Source organism: Physella acuta, unplaced genomic scaffold (assembly GCF_028476545.2).
Source record: "Physella acuta isolate Inbredline_101_S28 unplaced genomic scaffold, ASM2847654v3 ptg001782l, whole genome shotgun sequence".
NCBI lineage: Eukaryota > Metazoa > Mollusca > Gastropoda > Physidae > Physella > Physella acuta.
In genome coordinates this window covers 153,131-172,111 of record NW_026733292.1, presented here as the reverse complement: position 1 = coordinate 172,111, position 18,981 = coordinate 153,131, and the positions used below count along the sequence as shown (strand labels likewise).

Genomic DNA, 18,981 nt, shown 5'->3' with positions numbered 1-18,981 from the left:
GCAAGATGGGTCCCTGATAAGATCTGCAAGAGGGGTCCCTAACAAGGTCTGCAAGATGGGTCCCTAACAAGGTCTGCAAGATGGGTCCCTGATAAGATCTGCAAGAGGGGTCCCTAACAAGGTCTGCAAGATGGGTCCCTAACAAGGTCTGCAAGATGGGTCCCTGATAAGATATGCAAGATGGGTCCCTAACAAGGTCTGCAAGATGGGTCCCTGATAAGATATGCAAGATGGGTCCCTAACAAGGTCTGCAAGATGGGTCCCTGATAAGATATGCAAGATGGGTCCCTAACAAGGTCTGCAAGATGGGTCCCTGATAAGATATGCAAGATGGGTCCCTAACAAGGTCTGCAAGATGGGTCCCTGATAAGATCTGCAAGGTGGGCCCCTAACAAGGTCTGGCAGATGGGTGACAAGATCTGCAAGATAGGCCCCTAACAAGGTCTGCAAGATGGGTCCGTGCAAGACCTAAATTATGGGTGACAAGATCTACAAGACGGGCCTTTCACAAGACAGTTAAGCGAAGGGGTGAATCTGTTAGAAAGTCAGGATCATCAACAACCACCATTTGATGTTCACTTAGTCATCAATACAAGTCCAACGTCGCCTTACGTAAAAGATATCTTTCAAATACTTCACAACATCAACCAACGACACAAATCCACTTGAACGAATTTGTGAAGTAATCATTAAAAGAAATCAATTTCTAAAAAAGGAAAACTCTCAAGGAAAAAAAAAATAAGTAGAGTAACATAGTTAATCTAAACTAAAGTACAAACTTTTTATTTTATCTTCCCAAGAGCAAGACAAAGCGTGGTCTCAAGCAGATAGGATGAAACTTTCAGTGAAGCGAAGGTTTTTAAAAAAAAATAAAACTGATTCTCTCTTAAAGTCCATCCAAAGTTTACAGAAACCGGATTGTGTGCAGGGTAGAAGGGGGTGAGGAGGGGGCGGGGAAGAGGCTTGAAGTATTGAAGTTGTATTTTAATTCCCCTAGATGCTTACTGGCACGCGCAAATAGGATAGGATTGTGACAAATGTGAGGACAATACGCACATGACAGGCGTGTTACATAAGCTGCTGGCTATAGAGTACGCTAGCTCGGCCGTGTACACACGCTAGCTCAGCCGTGTACACAAACTACCAAAAAATACAAGTTCGGCCGAGATCACAAGCTAGCTATAGGGCACGCTAGTTCAACCTTGCACACATACTAGCTATAAGGCACGCTAGCTCAACATTGCACACAAGCTAGCTATAGGGCACGCTAATTCAACCTTGCACACATGCTAGCTATAGGGCACGCTAGCCCAGCCTTGCACACATTCTAGCTATGGGGCACGCTAGTTCAACATTGCAAACAAGCTAGCTATGGGGCACGCTAACTCAACCTTGCACACATGCTAGCTATAGGGCACGCTAGCCCAGCCTTACACACACGCTAGCTAAAGGCCCGTAAGCTGAGTACTCCCTCACGCTAGCCCCAAGACGGGCCAGCCGAGCGATGTACTTTAACGACGCCACTAGACAACACACCCCTCACCTCCCCATGTCACCGTGACCTCACAACAATGCGGCTCTGGTAGAAGCGGGTCGCGACCTTGTAGCCAGGTCATGGCCGGGGGGAGGGGGGGGGCGGGGGGCACTGAAATAAATCTCTCCCCGCAACTGCATTGTTTTGAAAGTGCCAGCATCATTCCCAACACAATGCCGCTGTTTTAGACAACATACCCCGGCCGTCGTGGAAAAAAAAAACGGGCTGGCGTTTCGGCCCTAGCTAAATAGATTTATTTCCACTTAGGGCAGAAAACAAAACATGCCATCGTCTGGTTGTTTGTGTTGCAGCGAAGATACACACATCATGGACCATCTGAGTCAAAGGTTCCCAAACTGTATCCAAATGGCGATACCTTTTTTTACAAGAATGTTTAAAACTAGAATTCAAGAAGCGACCCACGCTTTACTTTTTAGTTATTTAGTAGTTCATTATTAGAAGCTATATATTTAAAGAAAAACACTTTTCTCATTTTTAGTGATTTATTACATAAAAGCTTGTTATTAAAACATTTTTATGTATTTTTTCCCATAAAAGCCAAGTGACCCGCAACCCACATACAATTAATTTTTTTTTTGTGGTTTAGTCTACAAGTCGGCGACCTCCCATAGATTGAAAACCCATGATTTAAGCAAAAACAAACAGCTTTCATTTAAAATATACGAATGTCGACCATTAAAAAAAAACTAGCAGTAAAAGAGATTGTTTTAACGAAACAAAACTAGAGCGAATATAACATAGTACAAGCCTACTTTACTTGCAGACCATAGGCCAAAGAGAGCACGAGTCATACTTGCCGGGAAATAATACTCTCACCCCTCCCGTCCCTACCCACCATCAACAGACAAAGTGCTATGTTAATGTCAATTCATCTTGCTAAAGTACACCTGGATGGAATTAAAACGAACCGAGAATCGGATGGAGGTTAGTGGGTCGTCGACATTTTTTTAAAAATAAAATAATTAAACCCGATGTCTTTCAACTTCGTGTTGTTGTTTTATTTAATTACAGTTACAGAGGCGTTGATAAAAGGGATGTGTTCAAATCTCGCGTTCACTGAATACGCAGATTTTCGTAGTTACCTACTTCTAAAAAAAAATGTTTTTAGTAACCAACTTCAATGAAAATGTTTTAGTAACCAACTTTAATAAAAAAAAATGTTTTTGGTTACCAACTTCAATAAAAATGTTTTTAGTAACTAACTTCAATAAAAATGTTTTAGTAACCACCTTCAATAAAAACAAGTTAATAAAAAGTCTAGCGACAATTTAAGCGCAATTTCCTTAATTAATTTTTTTAAAAATGTGAAAAATGATTAGGCCTAGCGAAACAAAACCTCGTAATTGTAACTCCCTATCACTCTCATATAAATTATAAATAAATTAATAGGGTACAAAAATAAGGTTTGAATTAATAAGTAAAAAAAAAAGACAACTATATTAACCTATACCAAAGGAAATAGTTTTATTTTAACGATTATGCCTACAAGATGCTCAGTTTAAATGTTCTTAATTAATTTTTTGTGACCGAACGAAAGGATATTTTTGAAAACTTTCTTCGGCAATATTGGTTTAAATTATGGCAGGAATCGATTGGTAAATGTTTCAAGTCGCTAAGTGGTCTGGTTACCGAGATATGGAGCAAAAACTGCATTTGTTCGAGGTTTTTTGGCTTTTCCGGGAAATCCAGGAAGGAATTCCGGGAATTTTTTGGGCCTATGTTCATCCTCGGAACTTGCTTAACATATTTGCTTTTGGAACTAGTCCTTGATATTGCTTCGTTGAGGAGGAGATACGACTTAAAGGCTGTGGACACACATCCATCCAGAAATGACGAGTTAATAATCGCAATCCCAGTATGGAAATTGCGCTAAAAATGTTGACTTTTTGGGTGTATCCTGGAGTGTAAAAAGGGGCACATAAACTGTGTATGTGGAAATGTATGCCTCATGCATGATTTCAAGTTTTCAGATTTTGTAGAGGGTGCCTTCTAATTCAGGCAAAAACTAAACCTGTGCCTCATGCTTACAGAGTGTTCAAATTCAAGCAAAAATAAACGTTTCATGCTTGCAGACAGTACCTTCTACTTCAGACAAACTAAATGTTTCATGCTTGCAGACAGTACCTTCTACTTCAGACAAACTAAACGTTGTTTCATGCTTGCAGACAGTACCTTCTACTTCAGACAAAACTAAATGTTTCATGCTTGCAGACAGTACCTTCTACTTCAGACAAACTAAACGTTGTTTCATGCTTGCAGACAGTACCTTCTACTTCAGACAAAACTAAATGTTTCATGCTTGCAGACAGTGCCTTCTGCTTAAGACAAACTCAACGTGCCCATCATGCTTGGGACGTCTTCTACTTGAGACAAAAGTAAAAGTGCCCCTTCATGCTTGGGACGTCTTCTACTTGAGACAAAAGTAAAAGTGCGCCTCCTGCTTACAGACAGACGGACCTCATTACGACCTGTTACGTTACTCAAGAGATCCCAATCTTGACCGATATACCAACACTTTTATCTGGCCTACATGCTGATGGGGTCAGCTTGACCCAGCCCACCTTCACCCAACTATCTCCGCCGTACCTCGACCTGCCGGAGGTCACGGTGACCCAGCACCGCTTTGAATCAGAACACGACCCGTGCACCAACCTACATTTCTAGAACATTCACACCAAATGAATAGTTTCAATGTCTGTTCAAGAAAAGAAAAGAAATTCCTGGTTTAAAAAAAAAGTAACCGTAGACATGACCCACCTCTTTAACGTAGCAATTATGAAATTAGGGCCTGAAATACGAGTTGGTATCACTGAAAGGAGCAGGTACTAGGGTATAATCAAGACAGACAGACGCAAGGAGCAGGCATCAAGCTATAATCACCGCACAGACAGAATATCACAGACAGACAAAATATATAGCTACATAATAGATACAGCGAACAGACATACCTACCAGACCGACACATCACACAAGGGACACACAAAAGATATAACTACAAAACACAAACAGACAAACTGGACAGACACATTACAAAAGGGACGGACACACAATGTATAACCACCGAACAGACAGACACAACACAAAAGAGACGGACACAAATATTTACAACTACCGAACAGACAGACACAATCAACAGACAGACACAATCAACAGACAGACACATCACATTATCTACGTCCAGACAGACAGAACACAAAAGAGACGGAGACAAATATTAAAAATATGTACAACTACCGGACAGACAGACACCGACATTAAAACACGCAGCGGGTAAAAAATGGAACAATATATCCGAGTGCAAACAGGGACGCACTTTCCAATTGATCCGTCTGGGTTAAGTCTAAGGGATATGTCAGGAAATTTCATATACTTAAATAATAAATATACGACACCCGTTTCCTTAAAAAAAATGTAATACTTATTTATCACTGAACTATAAAAATGATGGCCTAGTTCTGGCTGAACTATAAAACGGATGGCCTAGTTCTGACTGAATTATAAAAGGATGGCCTAGTTCTGGCTGAATTATAAAAGGGTGGCCTAGTTCTGACTAAACTATAAAAGGATGGCCTAGTTCTGACTGAACTATAAAACGGATGGCCTAGTTCTGACTGAATTATAAAAGGATGGCCTAGTTCTGACTGAATTATAAAAGGATGGCCTAGTTCTGCCTGAATTATAAAATGGATGGCCTAGTTCTGACTGATAAAACGGATGGCCTAGTTCTGACTGAACTATAAAAAAGAAGGTCTGTGAATAAAACACAAAAAGCACGGCCTAGTTCTGCCTGCAATAAAATGTTCAAGAATGACCTAAGTCTGCCGGAAACAGGACAACTCTGGATGTATTGAGCGATGACATCGACATTTTCCTCCATGCTTGAGCCGACAAAAATACCCGCCAATCATTCTTACTTGCAGGGTATTTAGTAGTTATTTGTGGGTTTGTCAACGATTTTTTTTCGCGGCCAAAAATTTTAAAGTGCTTAAACTGGTAGGCGGGTTGAGTAGGTTGTCAATAGTTGACACGTGCACTGACCCGTTAGGAGGCTAAATCGAAAATTGGTGATTAAATTTAAAAATAACATGAACCCGATTAGCCAGAATTTAGAGGATCAAATGGTTCTCAAAGTTAGGTTCTAGAATACAAGAACCGTTGAAACCAAAAAGCAGACACCAGAACTCCCTGAAACCAATACTTCACAATTTAAGAAGCACTGACAGCAAAATAACGGAAACCAGAATTATATGCACATTTTACTACATAATTTAAGAACCACTAACACCAAAAAAAAAAAAAAAAAAAAAAAAAAAATTATATGCAATTTATTATGAAGTTTAAGAACCAATGACAGAAAAAAAAGACTCCTTAGAATTCTCAGCACCCCCACCATAGGCCTACGTACCAAAACTGAACCACAACGCCAGATTTTTAAAACTTATTCAACAAAATCTCGCGCGACTGTCTTAGCAAAAATCAGGTTGGTCTAAGTTAATAGAATTTTAAAAAACAAACGGCGACACTAAGTCTAAACCCAGAGGCGTAGCAAGGGTGGGGGGGGGGGGCGCGGACCGCACCGGGTGACACCATTTAGGGGGGTGACACCAAGGCAAAAAATATAAAAAAATATAGAAAAAAATTAGAAGGGGGGGGGTGTGCAAATCGAAAATTTGAAAGTTTGTCCCCGGGAAGGGTCGCTACGCCTCTTGGGGGGGGGGGGGGGGGTAACACCATTAAGTGCCGCACCGGGTGACACTCGACCTCGCTTCGCCACTGTCTAAACCCCATTACCACTGACCTCAAACTGACGAGAATTTCACCCGATGACCATTGACCCCTTCCTATTGCATTAGAAACACATCTGGAAATATAACTACGGTGTCGTGGCCAGTGTACAGACCATATGTCTAATTTTTCGTTCATGAGAATCAAATCAAGGTAGAAATACATTTAGTTTTTGGAATCCACACGTTTGGAAATGGAGTGTAAAATGTAGTAAAACATGTCGGATAGTGTATATGTTTTTTTGAAAACCTCCAGCATTCAGTGCATATTCAATTTAAATAAAAGAATACTTCTAAGACAAAACAACTTTGCAATGTGTGGAAAATCCCACCCATTATATTAGCATATTAATTACATTTTGAAGAAAAAAAAACCACCACTAAAATACAGGCTAGCGTTGCCTTTATTACTAATTAAAATAATTCTAATTGTGACAGAAGCGAGGAAGGTATGCAAATGACGACATGTCCTATGAGTCACACCAAAAGACACAGTTTCAAATACCCACGAAACGTAAGACCGAGCCAGGTCATTGCCCCATTAAGTGAAAATCTTCCCTTCTTTTTAAAAAAAACAAAACAACGTTCATTTTTCAAACCGTTTATTTTTGTATTAAAACCTGAATAAAACCCTGCCAGGCCCTTGACCTCGTCTCATTAAGAAACTAGGTCACGGAGCTGCCGATCGCCTCCAGCCCGCCAATCACGGCCGGACAGTCGGCGGGTGCTGAGTCAGCAGGAATGGTGCCATTAAAGGGGTGGGTTCTGGTACGACGGATTTTTCTAGAACCGCCGGGAGACAACGGGCCATTAGTGGAGCTTTGACACATCGCTGGATTATGGCACGACCCCCCCCCCCCCCACGGAACACCACACTACCTGTCACGGGCCATTAGACAAAAGTCGCCTGGGGATTATGACAGAACCCCCCCCCCCCACTAGCAAAACCAGGTAGAAATTATGTAGATCAGGTCATGTCAGGTAGATGAAACTATGACACGACAGAGACACTTGTTCGCACCGTGACGTCATTATGTGGGGCACACAAACGTGACATCAGGTTCTAGTGGAACATACAACGTGACATTGGGTTTCAAGTGGAACAACGTGTAAGAAATAATGTATCTGCACAACGCATAGGAAATAATTACTTAGGGGGGGTGGGGGGGGGTGGGAGGAGCACGAAACTTGGTTCAACTCTATGTATAATTTAATTTAGACCCGACAGCAAAATAATCATCACGAAGATTTGTTTAGGGTATATAGAATTTTTAAAGAACCTATTCCACCCTGCTATATTGCAATACATTACTTGTTTGCAGATAGTTTAACCACGGGTGGGGGGGGGGGGGTGGTGAATAGAGAAAATGAAATGTATATATTCTCAAATTTTAAGGATTTATTTCGTCGAGTTCGTGTGAGTGAAACCTCGCTGAGTCCACCCAGCTCTGATGTGTACCCAACTCTCGTTAGGAAAAGTAAAGGCAACTAGGTATAGTGCTGACCACAGTATCCCTTCATATGCCTAGTTCACAGAAACATGTGAACTCTACTTCGCCTGCCCCATGGACTTCCAGGTTCCAACAGGGCATTTTACTCAGATTTTGATGACAAGATGATTTGGTTAGAAAACAATTCAATAAAACTCCTCGAGAACAAGACGGAGGGGTACCGGGAAGGGGTCGATAACAAACCCCGAATCACTAGACTACAGCTTTTCATCCTCTTCAACCCACCACTGACTTGCCAAACACCCACAGTTGGAAATATTCCAACCAAACAAATGTGGTCAAACGAGGAAGGGGGGGGGGGGGAAGACCACTCTGACATAAGCATCCAGATGATCTCAGTAATAAAAATATGAATTCAAATAATTATCTAAATTAGCATCGGAGATCTAGCTGATGTGTTAATTTTTTTTTACCACAGGAATGTTAAAATATTAGAACATCAAAGTTCTGAATATATAAACTGCCCTCTCTTCCGTAATGTAACATGTGTTAATCTACTTTCTGTCTACATATGGGAGTTGGTGCATGTTCAACATCTCGCATAGATGGTGTATGTTTAATAGCATTAACCGGATAGATACGACCGTATAGATGTTTAACCACATGAACAATGTATCTATTACAGGAGTGAGTATGTATTGGGTCCACTGGTTTCTAGTAGCTGCACGTGCCTACTACAAGAGGGAGATTAACCAACACCAGCGCGTGCCCAGACGGTGACTGGACAGAGAATGTACTCACGATGGAAGGTTATCGTGTGAATTAATTAACACTATCGCGTGACACACCACTTCTACACAATGTATCAAATCTGCTACAGGAGTCATATTTGTATCAAATCTGCTACAGGAGTCATATGTGTATCAATATTGCTACAGGAGTCATATTTTTAATCCATATAAGGTATCGTGTGAATTGTAAGCGGGTACCGGGCTTTTTTTTTAGTGGTTCAAGTGTTAATACCTTAAATAATGTTCGATGAGGTGTCACCCCTTCCCTTAGAATGGAGTCACCCGGTGCGTACCGCTTCCCAAGCCCCCAACATGTCGCTTTTAGGCCCTATAACTCTAAATAAAAATAAACGCAGTATTCTATAGGTGGACCATGGATGCTGAGATGTACTGAGCCAGGTACACTGTAATTGTGCAGGGGCCGAGTGTGGTACTTACAAGATCTGTTTCCGTGCTATGGTCGGATCTACCGTTGCGGTCCCTGGAGCAGTGCGTCGTTGTGATAGTCAGTGGAGCACAGGCAGTGTGGCACGTCTTTCCACAGGCTGGGGACAGAGGAGGGTCAAGGGTGGATTACAGCACATATGTAATGTATACAACTACAACAGAGGAGGGTCAAGGGTGTAATTACAGCACATATTTAATGTATACAACTACAACAGAGGAGGGTCAAGGGTGTAATTACAGTACATACATCATGTACACAACAACTATAACAGAGGAGGGTCAAGGGTGTAATTACAGCACATATTTAATGTATACAACTACAACAGAGGAGGGTCAAGGGTGTAATTACAGTACATACATCATGTACACAACAACTATAACAGAGGAGGGTCAAGGGTGTAATTACAGTACATACATCATGTACACAACAACTATAACAGAGGAGGGTCAAGGGTGTAATTACAGCACATATTTAATGTATACAACTACAACAGAGGAGGGTCAAGGGTGTAATTACAGTACATACATCATGTACACAACTATAACAGAGGAGGGTCACCGGTGTAGTTACAGCACATACACAACACCTATATCATTTTAACGATGCTTAACCATATATATATATATATATATATATATATATATATATATATATATATATATATATATATATATCATATGTATTCATATCTATTAAACACACATATACATAAATATTTCAAGGGAATGAGCAACATATTCCAGCCTCCATCTACCGCCCCCTCAAAAACACATCAACATCTGCTAGCTCAAATTTCATGACATTAAAAAAATTGAATCTTGATTGGCAGAAAGACGCAACCAGCAACCTTTCAATTACAAAACAGCTGAACTAGTCCACCCCCTCCCCACCCCCACATAACAACAACCGCCATCACGCCCACAAGCAACCAACAAGTTCCAGCTACAATTTTTGGACGCACGTGAAAGCAAGTCTTCAGAAAACATGTAGCTTTGTTTTCTTTTTGTTTCGCTTATCACACGTTTTTATTTTTTAACAGAACATAGTTCAGCAACTAGTTCGCAGTATAAGAAACATGTAAGCTTTTTATTTTGTTTCGCTTATCACATGTTTTATTTTTTAACAGAACAAAAATCAACAGTAAGGCCAGTACATGAAACACTGCTGTGTAGGAAAAAAACACAATGCCAAATATTCGACCCGAGTTTTGACAAAAACACAATGCTAATGTTGGTCCAAATTTTGACAAAAACACAAAGCTAATGTCGGTTAGAGTTTTGACAAAAACACAATGCTAATGTTGGTTAGAGTTTTGACAAAAACACAATGCTAATGTTGGTTATAGTTTTGAGAAAAACACAATGCTAATGTTGGTTAGAGTTTTGACAAAAACACAATGCTAATGTTGGTTAGAGTTTTGACAAAAACATAATGCAAATGTCGGTCCGAGTTTTGACAAAAACACGAGTTTTGGTCTTCAACAATTCCCAAAGCACCGACAATAAAATATGTAAACGCATTAAACTCCTACGTCACGGACTACAGTTTTAATAACTGACAGTGACAAGAAAAGCTACTTTTATTTTCACTCAACCAGCCGTCACAAATTTGGGAGATAGTTTTTGAAATAAATTTCGGGGTACGAGAAAAACAAAACAACAATTATGATATTTCAGATGGTTCCCTATGTACGCTGGACGATAAGGGACGTCGTGATTTGGGTTTATACAAGGAACAGAGCAAACTATAACTAAGAAATAAAACAAATAGATCAATACATCAGAATATTAATTTTAGTAAAAGTTTTTTTAGATTTTACTTAAAAGACGAGGTCAATTTTAAAACGAGAGCTTGGATGAAATTCCACCGAAACCACTCTAAGAACGTTCCACTTATTAAAACAGTAAAGATTCAGGTAGTGTTTTTGTCATGATGGTATAGTTGATGTCTAACATCCCTCCCTGGATGGGAAAATATTTCACATGATATTAGGCTTTTTTATTTGTCCACGTGGGTTTCTGTGAGTTAGATCTACTAGACCACTGGTGGATCTGTCAGAACTGTAAGACCACTGGTGGATCTGTCAGAACTGTAAGACCACTGGTGGATTCTGTCACAACTGTAAGACCACTGGTGGATTCTTCTCTCACAACTGTAAGACCATTGGCGTATCCGCCACTGTGTGAACCAGTAGCCCACAGGTAGAACCGCCTCTGGTGTATAAACCACGTCAAATAACCCCCACTTTCCCCTCTGTTGTACTCTCCAGTTTCTTCTAAATGTCTAAGCCCGTATCTCCTTGCTCCTGCCCAGCAGAGACAATCGATTTTGTGCCCGACCTCATTCGTACGGTCGATGACTCGCTATTTTAAGGACTATTGATAAGATATAATTATGGAAAAGGGTAACGATTTTTTGAAAACTGCTTTAAAAAATACTGTAAAACCCCTTTTTTTAAAAAATTCAGCCGAACTGAAATATACGTGGGGTCTTTAGTGTTTTATATTCATCATGCAATGCCGAATACAAATTTAAAAAAAAATCCATTGCAACTTTTTTTACTTTTTGCCAATTGCAGATAAAATTACAAATCGATCAACACTTGAAGTGTGAGGGTTTGAGAGCTTTATGACGGTGCAGAACAATTTTAAAGTAAAAATATGGAGAGTGGCATTAAAAAATAAAATAAAACAAGAAGAGGGGTGGGGGAAAAAGATAACGTGTACAAAACGAAAATGGCAATATTTTTTTTAACCCACCAGAAAATATGATATGTTAAATAGAAATGAAAGTTGAAATATTAACTTCAGTTGAGAGTTTAAACACAGTATTTTTTTTTTCAAAAAAATGAAAACGAAATTTATCCGCAGCCTAGTACAGATGCACCAGTTTTTTTTTTCTTTTCAGCCGGTGAATTTAAAAAACAAAACGACACATAAACGTAAGTGGCGACAGTTAGGCAACGGTTAATTCAGAACAGATAATATCCCAAGCTACCCCTCCCCCATCATTAGCTGGGGCAGGGCAGGAGGGGTGGGGGGACATCCAAGAACATTCACTCTAATGTCGACAAGAGAGGTGATTGCCCCTGGTATCAAATGGACGGTTCGAGTTGTGCTGTCTCAGCGGTTTCTTAGGCTTGCTGGGAATAGCGAGCTGAGAGGAGATAACGGATGAGGCTGCTCGGTGGAGGCCCGGGGGGAGAGGCGCTGGGGATTTGAGGGGTGGGGACATGATATTAAAAAGGTGGGGGTAGCGAAAAATGGGTGGTGTAAAGAGGATATGAAATGGGGAGGGGGGAGGTTAGGGAGATAAGGAGGGCAAATGGTGGGTAGTAAGGAGGGCAAATGGTGGGAAGTAAGGAGGGCAAGGTGAGAGTAAAGGAGGGCAAATGGTGGGAAGTAAGGAGGGCAAGGTGAGAGTAAAGGAGGGCAAATGGTGGGAGGTAAGGAGGGCAAATGGTGAGAAGTAAGGAGGGCAAATGGTGGGAGGTAAGGAGGGCAAGGTGAGAGTAAAGGAGGGCAAATGGTGGGAAGTAAGGAGGGCAAGGTGAGAGTAAAGGAGGGCAAATGGTGGAGGTAAGGAGGGCAAATGGTGAGAAGTAAGGAGGGCAAATGGTGGGAGGTAAGGAGGGCAAGGTGAGAGTAAAGGAGGGCAAATGGTGGGAAGTAAGGAGGGCAAGGTGAGAGTAAAGGAGGGCAAATGGTGGGAAGTAAGGAGGGCAAGGTGAGAGTAAAGGAGGGCAAATGGTGGGAGGTAAGGAGGGCAAATGGTGGGAAGTAAGGAGGGCAAATGGTGGGAAGTAAGGAGGGCAAGGTGGGAGTAAAGGAGGGCAAATGTTGGGAAGTAAGGAGGGCAAATGTTGGGAGGTAAGGAGGGCAAGGTGGTTGGTAAGGAGGGCAAATGGTGGTTGGTAAGGAGGGCAAATGGTTGGTAAGGAGGGCAAGGTGGTTGGTAAGGAGGGCAAGGTGGTTGGTAAGGAGGGCAAGGTGGTTGGTAAGGAGGGCAAATGGTGGGAGGTAAGGAGGGCAAATGGTGGGAGGTAAGGAGGGCAAATGGTGGTCCAGAGAAGAGGACAATAAAACTCGCCATGGGTCTGAGCTTGCTAACCGACATAGAACCCACTCTGCCATACGCCAAAACTCGCCATGGGTCTGAGCTCGCAAACCGACATAGAACTCACTCTGCCACACAATAAAACTCGCCATGGGTATATACTGAAGTGAAGGTAGTAGTAGCTTTATTTAACCATCACTGTCCTTACCTTCACATATCTTGCCTGGGTTCGTTTTGCCCCATATAAAATCTTTACCTGAAAATAAATTAAAGTCAAAACATAAGTGCGAATACAAAGTACTAAGAATACATTAGGATAAAGACCTTTCTAAAATGTTTAAGTTTAAACTATATAAAAACATTATTTGGTAGAAGCTCTTCCATCCACACACCAACGTAAAAAATAGTAAGCTAATAATTAAATATTTTATTTTAAATTATTTATATTCTATCTATCCTTAAACTGCATGTTAGTATATCATTTTAATGTGTCCGTCACTAAATGTATGGTGTACCTAAATAAGAATTAATAGTTTTGATAGGTGTAGAGACTAGGGATCAGGTTCAATGAAAATACAAATAAAAACGATAAAATTCCTTAAAGATTAACAGCATTCACATATTAATTGTGCCGGTCCCATAGATAATAGTCAAGTTATGTTTATGCATGAAAGATATATGGGTACGGCTGATCAACAGCGGTCAAGCGACATCGTTAGTACCAGCCGACGTGACCGACGTCATAGTACACTAGTCAGCCCACAAGAAAACCTTGGAGCATGTGAAGGATCACCAACTTACTGGGGAGATATCGGAAGTTCAATAAAATCTTCAAGTATACGTGCCAACCTTAACGTCGCCAGATATGGTCTGATCGACAGAGGGGAAAAAAACACCTGCGGTAATAAACGGTAGTTGCTGCAAACTTTCACGTCGCCGAATATCGCCTGATCGCCAAAGGGGAAAAACCCGATAGACTCATATAATTAATGCTAACTAATTAACGCTATACAATGCCACAACAAAGATATTTGGACAGCATTACTATAACTAACGCTATACAAAGCCACAACAAAGATATTTGGACAGCATTGCTATAACTAACGCTATACAAAGCCACAACACATAATTGGACAGTTTTATTAAAACTAATGTAATTGACGCTATACATAGCCACAATAAAAACATTTTGACAGCATTACTAAAACTAATGTAATTGTCGCTCTACAAAGTAACAACAAAAACAATCGGACAGCATTACTAAAAGGAGTGTAACTGACCCTATACAAAGCCACAACACAAAAATGTAGCATTGCTAAAACCATACATGTCTTCTATAACAATACAGACTGCAAGATGGATATTCCTTGATGTTTGCCATCAGATCCAGGACCTATATGAGAAGTGACTGAGTGCAAACATAGCCTTAAAAACTATTCTTATGACCCTCGATCATCTCTATATTTTAAGCTTCCTGAGTATATAGGCCTACAACGTAATTGCTGTTTTACCAGGTAATTGGCCTAAGTACCTCTGCAGTCATGGATGACAATTTATTTTCTAGCCTCGGCATACAGAATATCAAAACCATGTTCAGCAGATTTTATTCCGCCCAACTTAAGCCAGGGTATCCATCAGAGCTGAGCGGGCTCAGTGACATCCTAGAACCAATCCCGGATGCAACTCACGACCTCTCCACCAAGTTTTTTGTGTGTTATGTTTTTATATTTGCATGTAGAGTGACAAGTCGTTTGAACAACCTGCGGTCCACACATTAGAATCCGTGTCTTTTTACATGCTTTTGAAGCACCAGGTACAGACGGATGTTCAAATAGTTTAAAATAGCTTAACAACGAAAGTATTAATCAAGATAGTGTTGTGTGTTGGAGTGTCTGCAAAGAGTCACGGTTTAAACGTAGAACTACAGATAATATCAAGGTTTACAGGTGTTACTGCAGGTACTATCAAGGTTTACATGTGTTACTGCAGGTAACATCATGGCTTAGAGGTGTTATTGCAGGTAACATCATGGCTTAGAAGTGTTACTGGGGGTAACATCATGGCTTAGAGGTGTTACTGCGGGTAACATCATGGCTTAGAGGTGTTACTGCGGGTAACATCATGGCTTAGAGGTGTTACTGCGGGTAACATCATGGCTTAGAGGTGTTACTGCGGGTAACATCATGGCTTAGCGGTGTTACTGCAGGTAACATCATGGCTTAGCGGTGTTACTGTAGGTAACATCAAGGCTTAGGTGTTACTGCAGGTAACATCATGGCTTAGAGGTGTTACTGCAGGTAACATCATGGCTTAGAGGTGTTACTGCGGGTAACATCATGGCTTAGAGGTGTTACAGCAAATAAACTCAAGGCTTACGGGTGTTACTGAAGATAATATCAAGGTTAACAGGTGTTGCTGAATGTAATCTCAAGGCTTACAGGTGTTACTGCAGGTATTATTAAGGCTTAGAGGTGTTACCCAAGATTTCACCGGGTAAGAAAGGAAGCTTGGCTGCATTGTTGTCGCCTTACAGGGAGGGTGTGAGAAATTTTTGGGAGACGAAATTCGACTTTCAAAAAAATTAAATACTTGTGCGCAAAGTAACACTAACATGACGGACCACAACGGTCATGATTGAATCATGTCAAACTGGTAGACATATTGAATGTGATAACTGATACGGCTTCAGGGTACCACGTCAACGTGACACAACGTACCACGTCAACGTGACACACAACATACCACGTCAACGTGACACAACGTACCACGTCAACGTGACACACAACGTACCACGTCAACGTGACACTGGCACAACGTACCACGTCAACGTGACACTGGCACAACGTACCACGTCAACGTGACACTGGCACAACGTACCACGTCAACGTGACACTGGCACAACGTACCACGTCAACGTGACACTGGCACAACGTACCACGTCAACGTGACACTGGCACAACGTACCACGTCAACGTGACACTGGCACAACGTACCACGTCAACGTGACACTGGCACAACGTACCACGTCAACGTGACACTGGCACAACGTACCACGTCAACGTGACACTGGCACAACGTACCACGTCAACGTGACACACAACATAGCACGCCAATGTGACATTGACACCACGTACCACGTCAACGTTACACTGACACAACGTACCATGTCAACGTGACACTGACACAACGTACCACGTCAACGTGACACAACGTACGTCAACGTGACACACAATATACCACGCCAATGTGACATTAACACCACGTACCACGTCAACGTGACACTGGCACAACGTACCACGGACACAACGTATCCCATAAACGTGACACCACGTCAATGTGACACTGACACAACGTATCAATAACGAGACACTGACACTAGACACCCACGTCCACGTGACAAAGCCATGGCACATGCCACGTCAACGTGACTCCCAGACAATGTGCTACACCTGGCACAAAAGCCATGAGTCCACAACCGAGACAAGCTGTCTGGCATAAAAACACCCGCTCCACAGACCAGAACGGCAGTTATAAAAAAAAAACCAAATCCATGCTGTCGAATATTTAAAGCATGTTCAAAATGAAAACGTTGAATAATTAATGAAAGCCGTATGAAATTTATTCAAGCGCTTCTCAAAGCAAAGCAAGAAATGTCAGATAAATCTACTTGAACAACTTGAATGCGGAGGAGATGAATTAGTCGTGTGCATGCGTGTGACAGCGTTACAAATGCTGAACTAAGGAACAAGCGACGTGAATCCTGGTTGTATGACGCATAAGGTCAGTGGGCCGACGCTGGTATAGGCTTACGCTGGCGGTACCCAGACAGCGGCCCGCGGGCCAGGTAGATGACATTTTCTAGTCGGCCCGCGGGCCTGTGGCGGTACGCTGGCATTTTCTTTAGGTTATCAAAGTAGTATTTTAACTAAGTCTAGAAGAGGATAAAGAATGAAAAGAATGAAAACATGACAGAGTCGTGTGAGCTTGTTGCAACTATTCTGTAGCAATTCTAGTTTCTTAGTTCGTGAGTGTTTAAAAGCACAATGCTAAATATAATATGGCCGCGAGATAACATAATCATTTTATATTAATACAAAAATAATAATAAACCTGGTTTAAGAAAATTAAAGATTATCTGTACGGTTTTCTATTGCTGTAATTGCTTCATATAATTATTACTGTAAATTGTCTTTGACGAGCAGCTAATTAAAAAATATTTCGTAACTAGTTTTCAATTTGATAATTATGTTATAGAGACAGTCCACACACTCAAGAAACCCACGACAGAGCGATTGCCCAATTTTTGCATGTCACTACCACGATAATAAAGCCGCTGAATAACACACAATTTTAGCTGGAGGATTTAAAAAAAGAAAACAATTAGTGAAATAAATAGCGAGCAATCGTCGAGCAGTTTACACAAACGCTCTCCGTCATTACAAAATACACGCGGACAAATTAACTGTACCCTAATCAGAGACGTCTGGGTGGCCGACGACAAGGACGGAGGGCCGGGGTAGACGACTAATGTAGAGACAATGAAAGCATTCGCTGGGAAGGACAGATCCATCAACTCGCAGACCAGACAAATTGACTTTGTGCATTAGGGTGGTTGGGGGGCTAGACAACCCAACCGGTGGTCTAATGGTGCAATTAGTGCAATTTCCACGACATCCGCCCGGACGCGGTGCATTTAGTGAGCCGGTTCTAATTTTAAGTGTGTTAGTGTGCGTATGTCTGCGTGTATGTGAGTGCGTCTGTCTTCGTGTAGAGGTGCGTCTGTGTGTATGGGTGCGTATGTCTCTGTGTGGGTGTGTGTGTGTGTGTGTGTGTGCGTGCGTATGTGTGTGTGCTATAACGTTTGCCAAACGTCAGTTAAAATAATTATTACCTATTAACCCTGATTACTCGCAGCACTAATTAACTGATCTCTGGATTTGATGTCTAGCATCTAACTTAGATAAAATCCACCCGTGCAACCAAAATGTCAGCCAGTGCTTACAGCGGGCCGAACGGTGTACAAATTGTGGACTAGATTGGAAACAAGACATATATCAAGTGACACACATCAAGTATAAGCTTCTCATAGAGCGGGCCAAACGGTGTACAAATTGTGGACTAGATTGGAAACAAGACATACAAGACATACATCAAGTGAAGGCCTCTATTATCTACACAGATCAGCTCGTGTGACTACCACTATGTCGTAAAACAGCTAAAATCCACGTGAGAACAGGTGGAGTAATGTGTCAGCTTCGCTTACCTATCGGGTACAACTAACCTACACACCGACAGGTATGTCGCAGTACAACAACATACAATCACAATGTCAACAGATGTTAGTAACATACAGACTTATTTCACACAATTACATTTTTTCTGTGCTCTGTCTAGACAAGTTCATATAAAGATAGACCACGGCGATTAAAAAAAAAAAAATACCAGCTGCTTCCTTATATTATTTTTTTTTAAATTGTTAAATAACTACAAATTTATATTATTAGTTTTTCTAGCTAAGCATTTTCTTCTGCATGAATGTCATTGCGACACATTAAATAGGAGGGAAAAAATATTTTTTATAAACAAGGCAATTACAAATCGTCATTATAGAATTTCATGTGTTTAATAAAGGCTAATGAAACAATGCTGACCAATTCAGTAGTAAATCCAGCTTACAGTGATCAAGAGAAATATAAAGCAAGTTAAGCAAATCTATTTTACCCTAATACGTATTCTAATTCTGACCCTAAATAATTGTCCAAACAGGCGGGCCATCAATCGTGGTGACCAACTAACCCCCCCCCCCCCCCTATACTTCCCCGGGGGGTACAGAAGATATTCATCAGCCCACCAGGACGTCAGCGCGGTACGCACAAATCTGGGCCGGTATACGCCT

General features: G+C 41.3%; 1 protein-coding gene across 1 annotated transcript in view; it reads right to left on the bottom strand.

Moving 5' to 3' along the window:
• LOC131930463 (uncharacterized) overlaps positions 1 to 18,981 on the bottom strand; it is a gene marked incomplete at its 3' end in the record, with an annotated part of 109,816 nt that overhangs the window by 10,901 nt on the left and 79,934 nt on the right. Inside the window, exons 5-6 of the mRNA XM_059286962.1 lie at positions 13,294 to 13,341; positions 9,020 to 9,126 (exon numbers count right to left, since the gene is read on the bottom strand). Coding sequence (XP_059142945.1) covers positions 9,020 to 9,126; positions 13,294 to 13,341 — 155 coding nt within the window. The remainder of the gene's footprint in view (positions 1 to 9,019; positions 9,127 to 13,293; positions 13,342 to 18,981) is intronic.